This window comes from Melanotaenia boesemani, chromosome 9 (assembly GCF_017639745.1).
Source record: "Melanotaenia boesemani isolate fMelBoe1 chromosome 9, fMelBoe1.pri, whole genome shotgun sequence".
NCBI classification, from domain to species: domain Eukaryota; kingdom Metazoa; phylum Chordata; class Actinopteri; order Atheriniformes; family Melanotaeniidae; genus Melanotaenia; species Melanotaenia boesemani.
The window spans coordinates 13,049,913-13,070,232 of NC_055690.1; the positions used below are offsets into that span (position 1 = coordinate 13,049,913).

Genomic DNA, 20,320 nt, shown 5'->3' on the forward strand with positions numbered 1-20,320 from the left:
ATTTCCTTATTATCTTGTGGAGCACTCCAGTGATTATGGGGCATCTCTGCGACACAACGATGACTCACAGCTTCCTGTGTTTAGCAGTCAAGAAGGGACGTGAAACGAATGCTATATAGAAACCCACCCACCCTCACACCCTAACTAACAGCCAGCACAGCAGCAGCACCAGCAAATGCATCCCAGGTAAAGAAGAGAGATACGTGGAAGGAATCTCACCAGATGAAGCATATCATAGATGGAGTCTGAGGAGCGCTTTCTGGGCTTGTTCCACTTCAGGACGGACATAGCCCAGTGCAGTGAACAACCAGCTTGAGTTAAAGTGCCAATAAAAGAAAAAAAAAAGACTCTACACTGTCCTTCTCCAACACATTTTCAGACCTTTTGTCAACCCTGCTTTATAAAAGAATGTGCTGTAGTGCTTGTGATGAAGGCTGAGTGAAGCTGCTCAGCCTCCTCCTCTCCGCCCACCAGCACTTACAGCCTTCCAACTCCTCTTCCTTTGCGCCCTCACAGTCTGATGTTTCTCTATCTCTAATATTCTGCTGTTTTCTCTCTCTGCCTTTCTCTCTTCTCTACGGACTGGGTATATTCAGGCACACAGAGTGAGTGTGAATATCTGGCCAATTCTGGCATCATTGTAAATGAGTTTTGATAATCCCCCTGACTGGACTGAGAGCAAAGCAGCAGGAGGGAAAGAGCCTCCTCCTCAAGGTTGCAGTGAAGCAGGATTGGCTGGGTAAGCAGCACAGCAATAGAATATAAATGCAGGTTTCAAGAAGAGGGGAACTACAAAGGAGATAGCTACAGAGCAAGGTGCAGGAAGAAAAGAGAGAATGGGAAATGCATTTAATTATTAGTAACAATATATTAGGTTTTGGCTTCTGTAATTAGTTTGTAAGAAAAACATATCACTATAGTTATGATGATTTTTATGATAAATTCCATTCTGAAACAAGGAATATTATAACAAACCATAATGTTGTTTGGAGAACATTATTTGCCAAATTCACAGTGGCAAAGCTAAAGCTAAATAAATCAAAAGATAAAAGTCTGCTGTGCCTTTTTCTGATGGAAACAGCAGTGTGTGATGAGGAAATCAGCTTCCAAGGTTTATTGATTCTGACGAGTGGTTGTAATTGTGACCTGTCTGGCCTTGAACTGCAATTATCCCAGATACACAATCCTGGAATAAATAACTGTCATGTGCCTGGTTACATTTCTTCTGTTTATGCTAAGTATGTAGCAGACCTGTGGATTAGAGCTTTGCTCCTCAGTCAGTCACGGCAGCGTGCAGATTGCTGAGGACATTGACATTTTGTATAATCCCAGACCCGGATCAATTTAAGTGGTGGTCAAAGTGTTTGTCAACTTGCTAGAAGAAACAGCAACTCTGCGAAAGGGACAGAATCTTCTAGAGGATTCTGTTTAAATTCAAAGAAATTCAGTTTTTGAGCTGCATTGTGCCAACTGTGAGTATCACTCATGCAGAAATCAATGTCACTGCCTCCTCATATCCGATTTTGAGTGTTAATAATTAATACTTAAGTCTACACTATAACAATACACTTTGATACTCCCCAGAACAAGTAAAAAGTTCCAGAAATGGAGGAAAGGAGGTCATATAATAAAAAGGCTCAGATGCAATGAAAAAGTTTCTGTCAGTGTTTCATAACGAAAGATAGGACGATAATTTTCTAAAGGTCAGATTGAATTAATCAATAACCACTAATCTCTCACTCATGTTTACACCAAATTCAAAAGCATCTGTGGTAACAGGAAGTCATGCTATACACACATGAGGATACGTATCCACAAATATCTGGATTGTTTCCATTAGTGATCTGGTGGTGCAGTCACACAGCAGGCTAAACTATAACTTGTCATGTCTCTGAGCTTTGCAGCTTTTAATGTCATGTTAATACAGATTTATTACTTTTAATTCCAGAGAGATGCTAAAGAAACAATAATAAACCAGAATGATATATTTTCAAACAATTAGCCTTAACAGAAAAAAGGGGGTCAATAAAAAAGACTACTTAACAACAAAAAAGACCAGATAAATTTAAATAAGGACTGTCTAATCTCTAAAATTGTTCTCTAATAAATAGAAAAGTTAAAGAGCGCGTGGACAGACGGCGTGACAGCGATGTAACGGGTCCAGAGTTTAGAGGAAAAGTGGAAGGGCTGAGGATGCAACACTCATCTTTAAAGTTCTTCCACCGACAGCCAATGAGAAATTACAATAATAAAATGTTGTCTTAAGAGAGCCAAGCTACCCTTTTAAAGTCTGTTACAGAAATAAAATGAAAACAGTTTATTGTAATAACATAAAAAACACATAATAATAATAAAACCAAGCTTAATCAAAGATGACCTATCAATTAGCTGTTACATTCAGAGGGAATGATTTGCTTTGCCTTTGGTCTCTAAATGCAAAATACAAACCTATTCAACATTTTTTAAATAAAATTTCTATTATTTTAATTATGTCAAAAGTGACTGCATTGTGTTACAGCTGTGTGTTATTAAGGAACAAGCTTCATATTAAGAAGCAACACACTAAAGTAAATATGGAAGGAAACTGTGCTGCTTTTTCAAACAAGATGAAATGAGCCAGTAACAGATGGTGACTCAAACTGTGCTGAAACAAAATGTTCATGAGTGCTTTTTGTCATAACAACACAAAGCTGAGAGGGATGCTGTAAAGGACAAAAACAACAACAAAAAAAACATAGATGCAAGATGTGCTGTCACATGTTTTCTGTGCTCTTACCTTTTTGCACTCATCAAACTCACAGAAGATCTCAGAATCATCATCCAGGCTGTCTCCAGAGCTCTCAAGCAACAGACCCACCCCATCATCCAGGATTTCCTCTGCATCAAAGCATAAAGGTTAACTTTGAGTGTCTTGGGTGGTATTTCTTCAGTTTGAGCTTTCTTTGCACTGTCATTTTATTAATATTTCAGATAGCATTAAATTAATCCACAAAGTTTGACTCCAACAAAACATTAAGAGCCTCCTCTCCTCCTTAATTAGGACCCTCACTGTGTTAGCATAAAGCAAACTGTTGTCACTAAGGATACTGGTGGTTGCTTTTTTTTGGAAGCTGGAAAACAAGAACACACTATCTGCAGAACATGGCTGATTATTTTTGGGAATTTTACTTTTTAGTAATCTTTACTAATTAGACCCAGAATATGCCAAGAGGGGATATAAGTTTGTCCCAGAACTGCACAACAGTCTGCATTTCATGGTGATTTTCACCTTGACTCTGGGAGAAGATGTCAGTGTAGAGATCTTCTGCTGAATCTGAGCGACGCGGCGGCAAGTAGCATAGCTGACGGCGATCCACGGAAGGCAGGGTGTTGACTGTCAAAGCAAGCGAGGCTTGAGAGAACGCTGCCTTCATGTCGGAGAAATTGAGACTGTGAGAGTTTTTCCCATTAAGCTGAAGGATTTCATCCCCTGCATTTAGACCTGCAAAATGGGAACACACATCAGATTAAAAATATATTCAAAGGATTCATGCATTACTTTAACGTGTTTTCCAATATTAAAAACAAATGAATTTCCACATCAAAACAACAAAGCAACACAATTAAGAGTAAAAAATTCAACTTTGGAAATTAGTGCAGTTTTTTTTCTCAGCTTTTTAAACCAATAAGCATGACCCACTTTTCCACATTACATGACATTACACACTGATGCAGTGTGGGTATTTAAGTGTTTGCTGCACACATATATAGAGCCCTGCAAAATAACCAGCTCTGCATTTTTACATCAGGCAACCATGTGGGATAACTAATGCAGGGCTTCCATTGTGAAGCAGCTGTAGTTAAGTGTTATATCCAACATCAACCTCCATCAAAACCATTGAGAGGTAGTGTGGTTATGATTATAGATGTCAACATCCTTCAGAAATACCCCATACTCTAAACCAATTAAAAGGCATGTGTTAATGCATTTTTAAAAAGTCTATCTACTTCAGTGGATGCCGAGAAACTGCTAATGCAACCCGTCTTTTCATGTTATGTTAGACTAATAGTTTTTTAAAAGTAGCTCTTTTAATAAAAAAATGTAGTTTAATAAACCTTTGGCAAAGGCTAATCCCCCTGCCTTTACATCAGTGATGTAGAGCTGCTGTACTCCGTCTTCCTCCACCACGGAAATAGAGAAACCTGAGGAAGAGAGAAAAGACAAGAGAGGTGAGAGGAGCTTAGACACAGAGAAGGGTAACTAACATAATCAGTGTTTAGATGCTCTGAATAACAGGTCATGTGTAGGTCAAAGAAAAGCAATATATTCTGTTTAAAAAGAAAAACACCAAACATGAAATTTTCTTTAGTTTCATAACTGAGAACAAAAATAGTTCTTACCGTAACCAATCATACAAGATTCATCTCTGTCAAACTGGATTACTTTTGTTATTTTGGAGCAGAGCTCAATTTCTTTGTAAAGCTGTGAAGAACAAAAAGAAGATATTATATAAATCATGAAATGCTTGCCGACTTTAGTCACAGTGTGGTGTGTGGGTTACTGACAGCAGGAAAAGAGAGCATTCATTTTCTGTGTTCTCTGACAAAGCAGCTCTAGCTGTCAGTATGAACAATGCTGTGTATTGTGTCATAATTACATGACGTAAATACAGATAGTGGTTTCAGACAGTTCTCAAAAGGGTTTCCATAAATGTGTTTTAGTGCATAGTCTTCCTAGAAAGCTGATAATCTGGAGAAATGTGTGGAATCAAAGGCAGGAAAAATATCTATAATTCAAAATAATAGATTCTCTTGTGGTTGTACCATTATTCCGTGTGATACTTAACACACTAATGAAATTAATAGCATTGAAATCCATTTATTGACCTTTGTAAGTTAAAGATGGTTGGTGGGATAAAAAGGATAACATCATGTTGATACAGGCAGTCACATACCAAGTCACATATATCCTCCTCTGGTTTAGGAATGTAGAATTGCACTTGATTGTCGATAAGGAATTTCAGTCTTAAGTAGTGTTTGGTTGGATCAAGCTCGTGAGTCTGCGTGATTGGAACAAAAAAGAAAAAATGATGTTGTATAACAAAAACAGGATTTATTTTCTATTTGGAAACTGACATTTCTCTAGTTGAATGTTGTTAAGATGAGTAAACTATACCCTGCATGCATCCTAGAGATGGAGATACATATAGACGGCACATCTGTCATGCAAAAAAAAAAAAAAAAAAAAAAAAAACTCTTTAAATAAACAGTTCAGGTCCTGTAATTGAAGGTTTGGTTCTGTTACCTTGCAGATGGATTCAAGAACACACAGTGCAGACTCCTCCGGCTGGATGATGGTTAACACAGGCTGATCATTTGGCAGGCAAACCCAGGAGGGAGTGAGGTGGTCAGGGACCCAGATGTCACTCTCAGTGTTAACTCTTGGGAAGCTTTTCACAGTGCCTTCCTCGCTTTTCTTGTAACACAGACATCAAAAGTATGTAAACACTACTGCTGCAAATTTACATAATGATTTGGTTTAATTAGATTCCACCTCCAGTACGTTTAAAATATTCCTTAAAGTGAACTTTCCTTACCTACTTACTTTTAATCTAAATTGCTACTGTCAGTGCACCCATGAAGTATTTGTATAGATTTTAGGTTATGATAGTAACAGTTCAGGTAAGAAAGATTATTTAATCTTGTAAGCAGTCTGAGAAGTTGTCATGGTTGTTATCAAGATAGATACCTGTCTAATATTTAATTGATATCAATGTTGGTCAAAAATTTTGAGTTGAGTAAGTGCCTTTTTACCAACAGTGTAACTCATGCTTACAGAGAAAGAATGATTCCTTCTTACTGTGTTTTCCTTAACAGGATCAACATATATGCCATCAGCAAGCTTTTTCTCTGGCTCTTCACCATTAGCAAAGACCTGCAGAGGTAAAATAAAAAGGTCAAGTAGTGATACTACAAGCACAAAAGTGAAAGACTGTATGCGCCCAAGTCAACTGTACTGATGTGCAGAAATGTAAAAACATATATATGGAAATAAAGAATCACCCAGACCTGACTGACTGTAGGGTGGGCTTTTGTCTTCTTCTTTGAGGTAGTGTCCAGACCCCAGAGGGAAGAGAACCTGCTCTTGCGTTTGCTGCAGGAACGGGACATGGCCTGTGTTCGCCGTCGCACTCCGGTCTCGGTGCGAGCAGCCACCTGCAAAAACATAAGCACACAGTCAGAGACATGAGAAATCAGATGAGAAAAACACAGCCATCAGTCTGTTCTCAAGTCACGCTACATGTTAGAAAACTTTGTGGCAAACATTTATCATATTATAAATACAGCTTAACAACAGTAGCCCCAAACACAAGCAAAGGAGGGATGTTTTCACAACGCTGTAGCTCTAAGAATGTCCTTCAAACAGATATTAGCCAAAAAAAATTTAAAAAGGAGTAAAGGTCATATGGGCTTTGCAATGAAAAAATATATATATAAAAAAAAAAATTGTCACTCCTGTACATGACCTTTCTGGGCTAGTGGCAAAAGTATAAAGCAGTACAGAAAAACACTGAAACTACTCTGTGCCTGTAGGACCAAGGATTCTCTTAAACTAACCTGAGGACTCTCCATCTTTTGTCCAGTGTTTCAAAACCACAGAGGGCATGGTGTTGATACAGGTATTGATGAATGTGGGATGAACAAATTAGAGGTTTGAAACTGCAGGGCAGCTATTAGTAATCTTCTCTTGTCTGAGATCCCAAACAATTTTTCAGCTTTTACACCCACCTGCTCAACTGCACTGCGTTGGTGGTGAGGTAGAAGTACCTCAATGATGTCTAAAAATCAAACACGTTTTTCCCTGCTACAGTTGCTTTTATACGTGGAGAGCATAACCTTGGTGCAGTAGTAGGAGGCCAAAATGTAACTAAAACCTACAAAGGTGCCCCTGTGTGAAACACAGGCTCCAAAATAGCAATCACTGAAGAAAAACATGGATTCACACAAAGCATTTTAGTTTTTTGGACATCAATTTCCCTGCCTGGAGAGTCACCAGTAGCACTCATGCCAAAGTGTTTTATGAAAGAGGCACAATTTTTTTTTTTCATTTATAGTGCAAGAATTTAGATAGACATAAGAGCAGTACAATATTAAGAGATGATCTTGCAAGGGAGAGGTAACAGGTTTGTTTTCTCCAACAGCTACAATTGATGTTCCTAAACTATACTTTAGCTAGTCATCAGTCGCTCTAGGTCTAACCCGTTAAATCTGTAAGGGCATCAGCTAAATACAAAAAATCTACACGCATGCAAAGTTTTGATATTTTATAGAAGTACATCACAACTGTCCTTTAAGAAATTAGATGTGGGCAGTCAATAAGCATGAAGAAGAAATCAGAGGATATCTACCAGTGCATGGAAAGAAGAGACTGAGAATATACCCAGTCGACCCATTGCCAGCTTGGTGGGGCGAGAAGCAAAGGCCAGGAGGCGTTTGGGGTTGGGCAGCTCTCCTCCTTGCAGGCTAGCCAGGTAGCACCTGAAGCGAAACAGATCCATGTGAAACTGCTCCAGGTTCTGCTCCCACAAGAAGATCTGCCGGGCAAGAGAGACACGACAACACATCCACTTAATTGTTAATCAAGACTCTTGTATTTTTTACTTCAGATCAAGACGGAGCATCTCTTCTCTTCCCCAAAAGCTCTGTTAGCAGTTTTTCTCAGTGGTGCCAACCTGCCCTTTCTTTGCCTAATGGTTGATGTTTATTGGGGCAGTAGAGCAGGACATTGTAAATATTCACTGGGCCATCCCATCTCAGTCACGGTCCTGAACTGGTGTTTAGAAGAGGTGGCCATCACCATGGTGGAAGGCTCTGTTTTACTGCCAAGTCACCCAGAGACGAAGAAACAATACTGCACATTCCACTGGCAGATCGAGGCTGGGAGCGTTTCAGCTTTCTAAGGAGCAGTTTTATATCCATTCAGTTCTGCACAATTTGAAACCTGACACTGCCAAACAGAACAGCTCCAACCAGGCACTACCTAACTGACCGAACAAAGGCCATTTGATCTCCCCTCTCTGTAAACAAACCTATTAAAGACAATATGAGATTTGCAATTAATTAAGAGAATGGAGGGCCATTAACCAGTGCCAACTGCAGACCATGCAAAAAAATAGGGAAAAGGGGGTAGGGGTGTCAATATGGTGGCTGATAAATGTGTAGCCTCAGCAGCCTCTAAGGAACAGAACGTTGTAATCTTTTACTCAATCATCTCAAGATGGTCCCCACTTCAGTCCTGTTTTCTTGTATTTAAACCACTTTGCTTGATATTAAGTAAACAAAACATAACTTGAATATATAATTAAATAAAAAGCAATATAAAAATAAACCACATAACAATGTGAGATATTTTTAAGGAAGTTTCCATCTTGAATTAGACACTAAATATTTTGCAATACAATGAAAAATGACTCTTATTTTTATCCCCATAATTAAGGGAGGGTGGCTGACCCATTTTTCATATATTACATTTTTATTTAGTTTTTTATTTTGTGCTATTAAATGTTTAAATTCTCAAAATAACACATTTTTCTAAAAGCTTGAAATAAAATCAGAAAATGTAAAGGGTTAGGGTAAAAACTGACCGCAGTTTTAGATTTTTGAAGTAATTATAGTGCATAAAAATCTAGTGCAACTGCCTGCCTAACTATGATAGGACTGATTATAAAGAGGAATGAAACCTACTTGATCCAGGATTGTTTTCCTCTTCTTGGTGTCAGTCACAGCAGATAGTTGCATGTCTCCCATCTTCTTCATTTTCTCATCCATGTCGATCTTCTGCTCCAGCTTTTTGATCTCAGCACGAAGCAGCCGAACTGTGTCCTCTCTGTGATGGTGGCGGGCAACAGCAGTCGCGCACGCTGAGTGGATAGCTGTGATCCAGTTTTCTAGCTCTGTCTGGCTGCAGGTCTACATGGGGACAAAAAGAAAAAGTTCAAACTGCATAGTAGATCCATGGGATTCAACATTAGTAGGTTTACTGTAGGTCAAGGTAATGTCCATAGGAGAAAACAAACTTATTGGTATAAAAAATAACTGTGCTATGAAGCATAATTAAAAAATCAGGTAATGTGATTTAAGATTAAACTTTGGGTTTTCAGGGTTAAGCTCAGTTCTTACCAGACCGCATTGTCATAATTTTTGATGCCCACCTAAACAAGATTAATGTGTAAGACAATAGCTGTCTGACCCATCTTGGAAAAAAAGTGCCACCTCTCCTTGTAGGACCTAACAGCTACTGCAATCTTTCAACTTAGAAGAGCATCTACATATGAGAAGAAGATTTAAAACAGAAAGATCTGCTTTTTTTAAATTAGAGGCTGCAAGCCTTGTACTTGCTGACCAAATAAGATTAGCAAGTTCTTATATCAGTTGATTATTTACTTCCGATATTACTTCTACAGCTGCATCTGGACAGATCCAACTAAGGCTTATTTTTTCTTCTTACATGAAAAATTGATTTAAGCAACATTCATAGCTACAACAAACAAATAATTAAAATCAGACTTAAATTACTTGTGACTTAACGTTGGGGCAATAATGCTGTAAGCCTCTGGCTACAGCAACTGTGTTAGTTTTCTCTAATATGTTTTTAGGATTATAGTTTGTGTTGTCAGAAATATTTGGCTTTAAACATGTTAGTGTTTGGAATTAGCCATCTGGTGCAAATGTGGAGTTTTGTTTTTTTTTTAACTTAAACTGGCTTATGACTAACGACAGAAAACATGGGAGGCTTCCTGGTAAAAGTGATTGTGGTCGTTAAGGTCAATGAACAGATAAATGAAAGATATTATGATTATGCTGAAGTTGCCTCATGGAACATTTTCTTACCTGGAAAAGAAATGCATCGCCTAAGGAATTGCTGAGGCAGAACACAAAGTCCTTTTTTGGATGCTCTGGCACAGCTTGGACAATGCTGTTCTCTGCCCATATGGCATGCTTGGGAATACTGTTGTTGTCAATTCCTGAACGGCCATCCGTCTCATAAAAAAAGAGAGTGCACCCTGGAAAACCAAAACAACCTATTATTTTAAAGGGCAGACACTTGTTGGACTCAGTCAGAAGGAAAGAAAAACAATGATGCTTTTTTTTAAGCCAGATTCTCAGAAGCTATTTAATTCTGCTCTCCAGTGGCCAAGATTAAGAAGTGCAACATCGCTGATGGATTTTCATTTCTAGCAATCAAGTGACAGGATTTTATATGCATGTGTGCATGCATTTGTGATGAAAAGAAAGAAAGAAAATGCTAAAAATGCATGAAGCTTAATAAATTTATATTTCATTATTTAATAATATTACTGAAAAGTAATGAAGTGCAATGTTATAACCACACTGAGAACAGAACACACCTTTCAGGGAAACCCAGTAACTCTTCCACTTGCGTCTCGTGGCAGACTCCACTTTCTTGTTTTTCTTATGTACGAGGAAGTTCTTGACAGCAAGTTTACCAGCTTTGCGTACCATCCCCTGGACAACGCTAAGTAACAGATCCGACTGGTAGGCGGAGCTCATAGTGCTTTGCTCATCACTCAGGGCGGAGCCTGCTTCTTCCAAGCTCTCCGTCTGGCAGGAGCTCATTTCTAGTTCCTGGCGAAAGTTTTCGTACACACCCTGTACACATTCGCTGGCCCCGCCGCCACCACTGCTGCCACTGTCACTGCCAGCAAACATGTTTCTGCTGTGCACTGAACATATGGAGAAGGAGGCTGACATGGTCTTGTAGCGGCGAGGCTGGTGCTCTGCTTCCACCATCACCCCATCGATTCCACTGTCCTCATACTCGCTGCTCTCCCCAGCTGTAACATCCTGAATTGTGGCAGAGGCACAAGACAGGTGAGATGGCATGGCAACCAGGATTTCTTCATCACTAAGAGAACAGGTGGTCAAGCAATAACTACACTGGCTGACAGCTGAAAAATCTCTGAAGATGCAGGAGCCATTTTTGTAAAGCAAACAAGTTGCAAAAAATAGACTTTTGAGGCCTGAAAAGAGTCGGTGAGTTGCTAAATCCGGAGATTCTGCTTAAAATTAATGACTCACAGCAAAGCTTCTGCTGTTGTATGAGTACAGCCTGCCCTCCCTGTGGCACTGCAGGGTCTGCCCTCTCCTCCCCACATGGCCAAAAGCTCCTGGGAGATGAAGGGGGTTACACTAAGCTTGGTATCTCCATCTGGTCACATGACCAAATCATGCGCTCCAGAGTTCCATTCACCATGGTTGACGGTGCCCCGTTGTGACAGGCCCTCCACACACGTTTTACTGTTACTCTTTTCCCCAGGCCTTTCCTCATTATCATAACAAAAGCCTGGGGCATTTCTAACGGGGAGTGACTTTAAGCTGTGCTCACCCCCTTTTCATCACTTCAGTCTCCTCTCTCGAGAAAAACAACAGTTTCATCAGGGAATGACATATTGCAGCTTTCTTTTTACATTTTATCAGTTTTAGTAGCTTAATATCTGAGATGAAAACAGCAGAGGATATTTCAACACTAAATAAATAATAATGACATGAGTTTTCCTACTGGTGATGCCTCTTTACTACATTAAAATTCTGCACGACTTCTCATCTTCTATACAAGAGCACAAAAAAACTATTACAAAGCTTTCACACTTCAGTTCCCTGACAGTTAACTTATCTAAGATGGTCTATAACAGACACAAATACAATATCCAACACAGACTTTTACTCTGTTTTCTTTCATGCCTTATCCTAATTAAATTAGTTGTCTGAAATTGGAGTTTATCTATTACAATACTACAGATCATCTTACCTGTATAGTCTGCGCCCTCCTGCCCTGCATACTAGTACATATTGAGGCTTGGTGGTTGCTCAGGCCTTCGGACAGGCAATGGGAACGCCGGCAGGGAAGGGTGTATGCACCATAAGTGTTCCCATCCTCCTCTGAAGGGGAGAGCATCTTATCATCCTCACTCTCTCTGATAGATCTGTTGGTGTCATGCCACTTGGCATAGCGACCATGGGGCTGTTTTCGGGTTGGACTCGTGTTACTGTACAGCTCATCCAGAGAGTTTGCCCTGTCAGCGGAGTCTGTGGGGCTGGGCTGCAGGTGGCCTTCACAGTCGGTAAAGTCTCTTTCATTGGCCATGTCTATGATCTCCTCAGTGCTGGTCAAGTGATCTTGACTGACATCAGACAGGGAGAACTCTAGGCTGTCATCTCGCCACATGTCTGCAGATTTGGACCTCTTTTTGAAGCTGACTGTCTCTTTGGAGCAATCTCTGGTCTTCTGGAGGTATTTCACCTCTGTTGTATACAAGTCTTCATCCTGCACCTCCTCTGCTGTGGGACCAGGTAGGGTTATGTGCATCGTATTCATGTGCACAGAAGGATTAGCCAGATCATTGTGAAAGGAGACAGGCCGTAGACTCATGGCCACTCGATCTACCCAAATGGGACTTCCAAAGTCTGGGAGGATATTTGTCTCATTGAACGGTTCCAAGCCATTGTCAGCCAGAGACTGTGGGATGCTTGGGGTGCTACTCGAGCGTGTGCTCGTCTCAGAGTTCCTGTGCTCTATTTTTCCTGATGAAGCGTGGCGAGAGCGTCTGGACTGTTTGTTGGAGATGCGAAGTGACCGGGACATGTGCTTACGTGACAAATAGCCACGTCCATTACTGTAGAGGGCATGGTCCCCGTTCTGGCTCTCAACATTTCCCATGATTCAGAGCCTGAATGGAAGATAACACACAGTTTAAACACATTTCAGAAGTTCATGATCATAATGTGCTCTTTAACAGACATGCAGAAAATACAAATATCTAAATGTTGGAGTACCTGGAGGGTCCTAAGGATTTTTCTGGCATTTTGTTACTGGATCTTTAGACTGTTTGAGCTTTAGCTGCTGGGCCAATCCACAAAGCTCTGGAAGAAATACATCCACATTAATATAATTTTTCTAAAATGTTCATTCTATGACCAAGTTTGTGTTTAAGAAACCAAATTTGAAAGGCAGAAATTTGAACATAAGAAGTTACATGGTTACTTGATGGTAGTAAAAAAAAAAGGGATAAGGACATGAAATATAGAAATCTGGATAGTAGATCCTGCGTAATTGCTTGCATTTCTTGCTATGCTTAAAAAAAACTGTTTCTCACTAAATTTAGATGTTACCCCTAGACAGACAGAGGAAGTAATCCACTCAGCCTCTTTCAAAATGCACAGGGAGATGTGAAGCAGAGGGAATGTAATGAGAATATGAGTATAGTGACAGGCTGAGTGAACATGAGTTATTCAGAGCTAAAGTGAACCCTCATGTTGTGTTATTGTCGTTTGTTCTCAGGGACTACCTCCTGCAGTACAGGGGGCTGTGAGCAGGAGGAGGGGGCAGAGGTTTTCACCATAATGCACATTCAGACTCCATCTACCTGCCTTTAGGCTGGACAGCTTGTTCTAAATTAGGTCCTGTCCCATTGCCCTGAGACCATCAACAGATGGGAGTTTAGAATCACCAGGATGTGGTTGTTTCTCCTGATGTGTGTTCCCCTCATTTTAGGACAGACCCATTGGGGGGTTGATGTTTTTATGTGTGTTGCTGACGCATATGAGTGTGAGCCCAACCCTCTGCTGCTGCATGCACTCAAGCTTACAGTAATGGGGGTGTTATATAAACTGGAACTGACCCTGTTTTTCTACCTTGTTGCTCTAATTTCCCTCTTCATTCTGTCCTCTCACCACCACATACCATCACTGCAGTGAACAATGTTTGATGTTGCAAATGAATACCATTTATTTTTCATATAGCCCAGTGGTTTATCACCCACTCCTTAATCCAGTTCGAGAAGGGAAGGACAACAAAATAGGATCTAACTGTGAAGGACCACACTGCTCAAAAGACACAACAAATGGCACAAACATTGCACATCTGAGTTACCCTTTCCCTAGAATACCCTTCACTTTCATTTGTCTGGTGGTTAAAGTTTAATTGCTCTGCAGATGTCCATGGAGAAAAAGAAAATGTATTTAAGTTCTGGTCAGTTTTAGTAGGTCAAAGTTGTGTTATTTATAGGGGAGCTCTAACATGTGTAATTTGTTGTTCAAGTGGTCATACATCAATATTTCATTAAGGTTTAATCAAGTTTCAAACAATGACGAGAAGCTGAAGAAGCAAGAAAGGGTTTTAGGGTTAGAAACCATATCTGAAAGTACAAAAAACTCATTAGTGAACAATATAACTCACTGTGCAGTATATTTAGATTTTACAGGGTAATTTACTTAGTTCATCCCTCAACTAAATGAACTGTGTGGTCATCCGATGATCCAGAAAAAAAAACCATGGACCTGAAACCTAAAACCAAATTTAACTTACAACATCTTATTGCCTTTCAGATACAAAGTTAAAATGCTGTAAATTTTCCAATACACTGCTCTCTAAAGCTGCAATGCTCCTGCTGCACAGAATTCATTATTATTGCTTGATTAATACATGAGGAGAAGTATTCTGAACATCAAATTTCGCTCTCCTTGAGCGGCCTTCTCTACTCACAAAGTTAAAAACAGCTATTTTAAAAATTATAGGATGATTGTTTTATATTTACTTGCATTTTAAAGTGAAACGAAGGAAAATTGTGAGAAATAAAATGGGATTTTCAACCATTTTACTTCACTAATTTACAACAGGAAACGAGCACGAAATTGTCCAAAGCAACTCACAATTGACAGACTTTCTGAATATTCTCTCTGGGGCTAAAGGACCACAACATGAAATCCTTCTCACACAATCCCACAGCTGAACAAACTACTGGTCATCATTGATCAACAACCTCACAATGTTCACACGAGAATAAGATTTCTACGGCATCATAATGGTTGTAGACATACCTGCTAACACACAAGTAGCTCTCCCTGCCTCTGCACTGTATCAGCTGTTCTTCATAAATAATTAAATGCATAATAAATTTAGAGGCATGACAGGGACTCATGAATGAATCACCTCTTATTGTCAAATGGGTTGTTACAGCAGTACTTGTACATTTTCTCTGGAACAGGTTGTAAGTTAAATAATCATAAAAGGTTATATCTACAAACAGTTCAGGAAGATAAAGTATGTTTTGAGTCTCAAAACAAGAAAAAAAACAGCTTTAAAGAACAGAGATTTACCACAAGGAGACACAGCTTTTGGGAAACTGTAAAAACTCCAGGTGAGTGACAAACATAAAATCTTTTTTTATTACTACTTTTATTTGGTAGTTACCATCCAGAATGTATTACAGTAACTGCGAAATGTTGTAAAACATAATATTTCAAAATCACCTACATTTTCTTTCATTTTTATTAAAAAAAAGTCTGATTTATGCTTATAAAACTAATATCTATTGCAATATATGGGTCACAGATTCCGAATTATGTTTCCCATGTCACATGCAGAAGGGTGAGATTTTGTCATTACTGAACTTTGTGACAGCTAGATTTGAGGCCCTTTTGTTATTGAACACTTAAAAGCACTTAATAAATTCCTTGGCCTGCTGCAACAGGAAACAAAAACTGTCCAACCCCCACCTGCCTTTTCCAGTGGAAATGATGAAAATGTCTGCCCCACAGCCTAAATATGGCCTACCAATGGTGTGAAAGGGTCACTTTGACATTCTCTAACTCGTGAAATTAATGTTGAACATTATAATACAAAAACACAAGCAATATCATTATTTCTAAAACATGTTAAAATGAGACTAAACGTAAACAGGCACAAACTGGGCCTATATGTTGTTTGAACTGTTGAAACGCATTCCTACCATTTAAACCAACACAGATGAAAAGAAAGAATGCATCAAGCTGACTAGTTACAAGCTTCAACACAAAACCCTGTAATCTGAAGACTCCTGGCTCTAGAGATAATAACACAGGTAGTTGTATGGAGGAAGGGAGAGGGTTTGCCATTGAAAGAATGCACTCAAGACTCATATTTTTCAGCTGATAGTCATATTGTGTGTAAGAGGACGTTATGTACCATGCAGCAGCTCTCATTCTAATGACTCATTTTCTGTTCTCATGAGCACTCTGTGCTTAGGACTATCTGAGGACAGGAGGAAATTAGCATCAGAAATGGCTGTTTCCACATTTGTATGGATTCCATTTCAATGACAATCATCCATAACAGTGAACATTTATGTGGAGTGTTAATGATCAGACAAAGTTGTTTAACTTGTTGTTTAATTTCTTAAAAGAAAACCTGGCTACTCTGCCAAAAGAATATATTTTCTGATAAGAATGTAACCCTTAAAGACTTATTTGGAAAAGGGGGCTTGGCTTGCAGGGTTAATGAAAGCTGCTCAGCTTGTTTTAGAACAGTTTTGTGCCAAGCAGAATGCATCAAAAAGCAACGAGATAGTCAGCATTTGGCTCATACAAACAATATTTTTTTAAGCTTTTCTCAAAATGTATTTGTAGAGCTGGGAAACTTGATCAAGCATCTTTACACATAAAAAATAAGCAAAAAGCAACTAGAAAAACAGATAAGATAAACCATTATGCCATTTTAATTTGCTGTATAGTTAAGAATGTGCTTCAGAATGCATTAGCAACTGCTGCAGCTATGTGTAACCCGCCTGACCCATCATGAGGGGCTCAGGTGGCTGTGTGTTAAGGGGTATTGTTTATACAGAGGACAGCTTCTAGACGGATCCAAGCACATAATCAAGCAGCTTAATGGTTGAGTTCAGCTGGTGTAAACCCTGGAAAGACAGCAGCCACTAGTGAGGGTATACTGCTATCAAATAATAACTTAAAATTTTTATTAGGGGGCAAACTGTTGTATAGGCTATGTATTTTTTACTTGTGAGTGATGTACAATGGGCTAAGTGGGGTTCTATTAAAATTTCATTTTCTTCTTTCTGTCCTTTGGGGTTTAGCCTCTTGCATGAAAGAGTTAGTCTGTCATTACCCCAATACTTATTACTAAGATCATGTCATGTGTTGCATACTTACTTACAATACTTACTCTGATGTGTTCATTTACTTTAAATGTCAGAGTTTTGACATCATTATTTAAACTTACAAAACACAGGTCTGAGCACAGTTTTATCCAAGAATACTAAACATAAACTCCCAACTTTGCAACTAAATCCATTCATCATTGAACTTGGTGCACAATAAAAGAAAACTAGATTCTTGTTGAAACCTGTTGAGCTGCAGCTGGTGTTGTTTAGCCTAGCGACACCTTCGTCCCTCTCAGTGTTTATTCTAGGGCATCACTGTGTGCAGAGGTCACTTCTTTTCCAAGTGTTGAAGTATGTATGTTTGGTTTTTTTGCAACAGATGCTGCAGGTTCACTTGGAGCAACAAATACGTTATTCGCCTTTTAGAACAGCTTGGCCATGCCTCTATCCTAATACTGCACTAAATAATGACACAGATTTAGATGTTTTCATTATACTAAGAAATATATAAAATTAACAAATAGAAGCCCCGAAAATATCAATCTCGTTTACAAAGCAGCCTATTCTTTTAAGTTTTCCTGATTTTTCAACACTGGCTGACAGCTAAAGACCCTTTGTGAATTCCAGTAAATTTGCCTGTTCACAACTTGCAAGCTATCAGCAGGTCCTGCTTTCAGCTCTTCTGTTCTTTATTTGATGTTCTTAAACAGCTGCAAGCTGAATGCACATAAACCACAAGGCTGCTTTCAACACTTACAAGTGTGGATACAGGTTGTGGGAGTCGGGATTAATGTGAATTCAGCTGTGTGATCGAGGGGATATATGATTTTCATAATGTCCAAGTACATTTAATATTTTATCGAAACAACATTCTTGTTGTCTGCCTTTCACTACACAAATTTACAAGCAAGTCTACAACATCCCCATTCATTCTATTTGCAAAAGAAATATATTTAATTTTCTATTTACTAATACTACTACTGTTACTAGTCATTACTACTGATTTTTCTTTTTGTATCAGACTTCATAAACTACTGTGACTCAACCGGCTTGGAAAAAGGCTGGGTGGAAATATTCTTTAAAAAAATGTGAGCAGATGGATTTTGCTAAGAAAAATTAAAGATTTGTTCTTACATCCAAGGGGTTCCCATGGCAACTATATACAACTAAAGTGTCACAGACTACAGCCTTTTAAAGTTTCAAATTTTCCTACAAATTAATCCTTATCAATATGATACATCTCTAAACCTACTAAAATAGGTTTTCTGTGCTTTTTTTCTGTGTTGCTTTGTCCATTTATGGACTGCACTTTGTTTTAACGGTGGTTGTTTTAAAGCACTTTATAAATAAAGTTGACTTGAGTTTTTTTTTGTTTTTTTTTCATACATGGGCACAGTCTGACATTATCTGCACTTTTATCATTGGAGTTTGCAGGACAAAATCTGGTAAATCTGGTTCTCTTGCACAGCATGGATATGGCTTATTTGATGTAGTGACTGTATAAAGAATATTTTCCAAGTCTAACTTATCTTGTTACTTTCTGCTTTGGTAGTTTCTGTAAAATTTATAGGAGTAGGAGTATGACTTAAGCTTTTGTGTTGCCAAGGAAATATTTGCTGCAAGAGAGAAACAATGGGATCACACTCATATCTTATACTTGGGTTACGAAGAAGGCATACATTTGGGAAGAATATGTTTTGTGATTATAAAAGTCATCATAATAGAAAACAGTTACCGTCACTCACAGTGTAAAGGTCTCTCTTGGCTACATGGAGCATCAAAACCTCTCTGTCTATACACGTTTCACATTCCAGACTTAATTTGCTCTTCCGCAATGTGACTTCAAACACCCAACAATTTTCCCTTTGCAAGGGAAACAAAAGTGCTGAATAGTTTCATGATTATAATCTGATAATCAACAGTATTATGTGGGGACCAAAAACAGGATCTGATGTGAGAAATTTGTCTCAAAGGGTACTCATGTACTCCTAACTGACACAAGATATCTAAAAAAACAAAAAGCTTAATCAAAATACTTTATGTGTATCAGATTTGCATATCAGCACAGACACCCTGTGAAAGTAGTGGTAATCGTAATGTTGGGACAATATTTACCAATAGATCTCGTGTGTGATTCACTAAAGCTTTTCCACACAGGCGAACATTTCCTTCCAGGTCAGTAAGTGAGAAAACCAAGCATGCCTTCAGTTTGAGTTTGTTTCTTTTTATACCGAATTGAAAGCACACACTCCACTCAAAATCACATTTGGGTCAACGTCAAGACAAATTTCCATCATTTTGATTCCAACATTAATGAGCAGGGTATACATGTTTCACTTTTTTTGGGAAATAGGTGCTGAAAACATGAGTCTGGATGAGTCTGGCTGTCATGTTCCATCATTAGCTTTAAATCAGAGTTACATGTCAAATATTTACATTAAACGAGGAGACTTTATCTTTACCATTAATATGAACTATATGAGGGCATCCCTGAGTGCCACTTTATCCATAACACCTCGGAGCTCTCTGCTCTTTGTTGCATTGCAGTGTGCTCTAGTGCGGAACCAAGTTTAATCCTGACGCACGTGACAACACACAGCAAGGTAAAAAATTATCTCATTTCCTCCCACCAATCCTGTTTACAGTTTCCATTGCAAACCTCTTTACTGACCACATTTCAGTTATATGCAAAGGCCTTCACCTAGCTAAAAACTTAGTAACAAGTTAAATATATCTAAAAAGCGTATTTACTGCAGGTTAGGTTCAATCTTTTTGCAGTTTATATCCTGTACTTCCACAAAGCTCAGCAGGATACACAAGTTTATTCAAGCTTGCAATTAACAGGCAGTCTAATAAGGCATGAAAAACAACCATGAAACACCATGAAAAACAATATATTGCATTTTGTCCTTAAGTCCCTGTTTACTGGCACATCCACTGATAGTATCTAAATAACTAGAAGAACTCATAGCATAGACCTCTGCCAAGCCATTGTCACTTTTTTGCCACTGATTGCGGCCTTTAGTATGAGTTAGAAGCTCTAATGGCAAAATGAATCCTTTAAAAACTTCCTGAATCCAGGCAGTGATCCAGATCACCCCCAAAATCTAACCACTTGTTTCTTATTTCATTTCTGAGATTTCCTGAAAAGTTAATCAAAATTCTGTCCATTACTTTTTGAGTTATGCTGCTAACAGACAGACCAACACTGCTAATTACATGACCTCCACCTTGGTGGAGGTAATAAAAACATCAATATGAAATTAGGTTTATATTGGGTTTTTACTATAAAATCCGTATAATTCTGTGAAAATATTTGACACATGCCTTATTGTCATTACAGCTTTAAAAAACAATTAAATATAGCAGACAAGATACCGATGATAAAG

At 38.7% G+C, this 20,320-nt stretch overlaps 1 protein-coding gene across 3 annotated transcripts in view; it reads right to left on the reverse strand.

The window, feature by feature from the left end:
* The window catches only part of LOC121646424 (T-lymphoma invasion and metastasis-inducing protein 1-like), a 46,538-nt gene that overhangs the window by 13,237 nt on the left and 12,981 nt on the right, over nt 1-20,320 (reverse strand). For 2 of the 3 annotated variants that reach the window (XM_041995372.1, XM_041995373.1), the window contains 14 exons: nt 12,835-12,921; nt 11,810-12,728; nt 10,389-10,845; nt 9,871-10,043; nt 8,725-8,949; nt 7,389-7,574; nt 6,049-6,195; nt 5,840-5,914; nt 5,285-5,455; nt 4,935-5,039; nt 4,381-4,462; nt 4,096-4,182; nt 3,269-3,481; nt 2,777-2,877 (listed from right to left, as the gene is read on the reverse strand). In XM_041995372.1, the coding sequence (XP_041851306.1) occupies nt 2,777-2,877; nt 3,269-3,481; nt 4,096-4,182; nt 4,381-4,462; nt 4,935-5,039; nt 5,285-5,455; nt 5,840-5,914; nt 6,049-6,195; nt 7,389-7,574; nt 8,725-8,949; nt 9,871-10,043; nt 10,389-10,845; nt 11,810-12,718 (2,931 nt within the window). In that variant the 5' untranslated portion in view covers nt 12,719-12,728; nt 12,835-12,921. Of the gene's footprint in view, nt 1-219; nt 585-2,776; nt 2,878-3,268; nt 3,482-4,095; nt 4,183-4,380; nt 4,463-4,934; nt 5,040-5,284; nt 5,456-5,839; nt 5,915-6,048; nt 6,196-7,388; nt 7,575-8,724; nt 8,950-9,870; nt 10,044-10,388; nt 10,846-11,809; nt 12,729-12,834; nt 12,922-20,320 lie in introns of those variants that run through there. The other variant, XM_041995374.1, reaches the window with a different exon arrangement.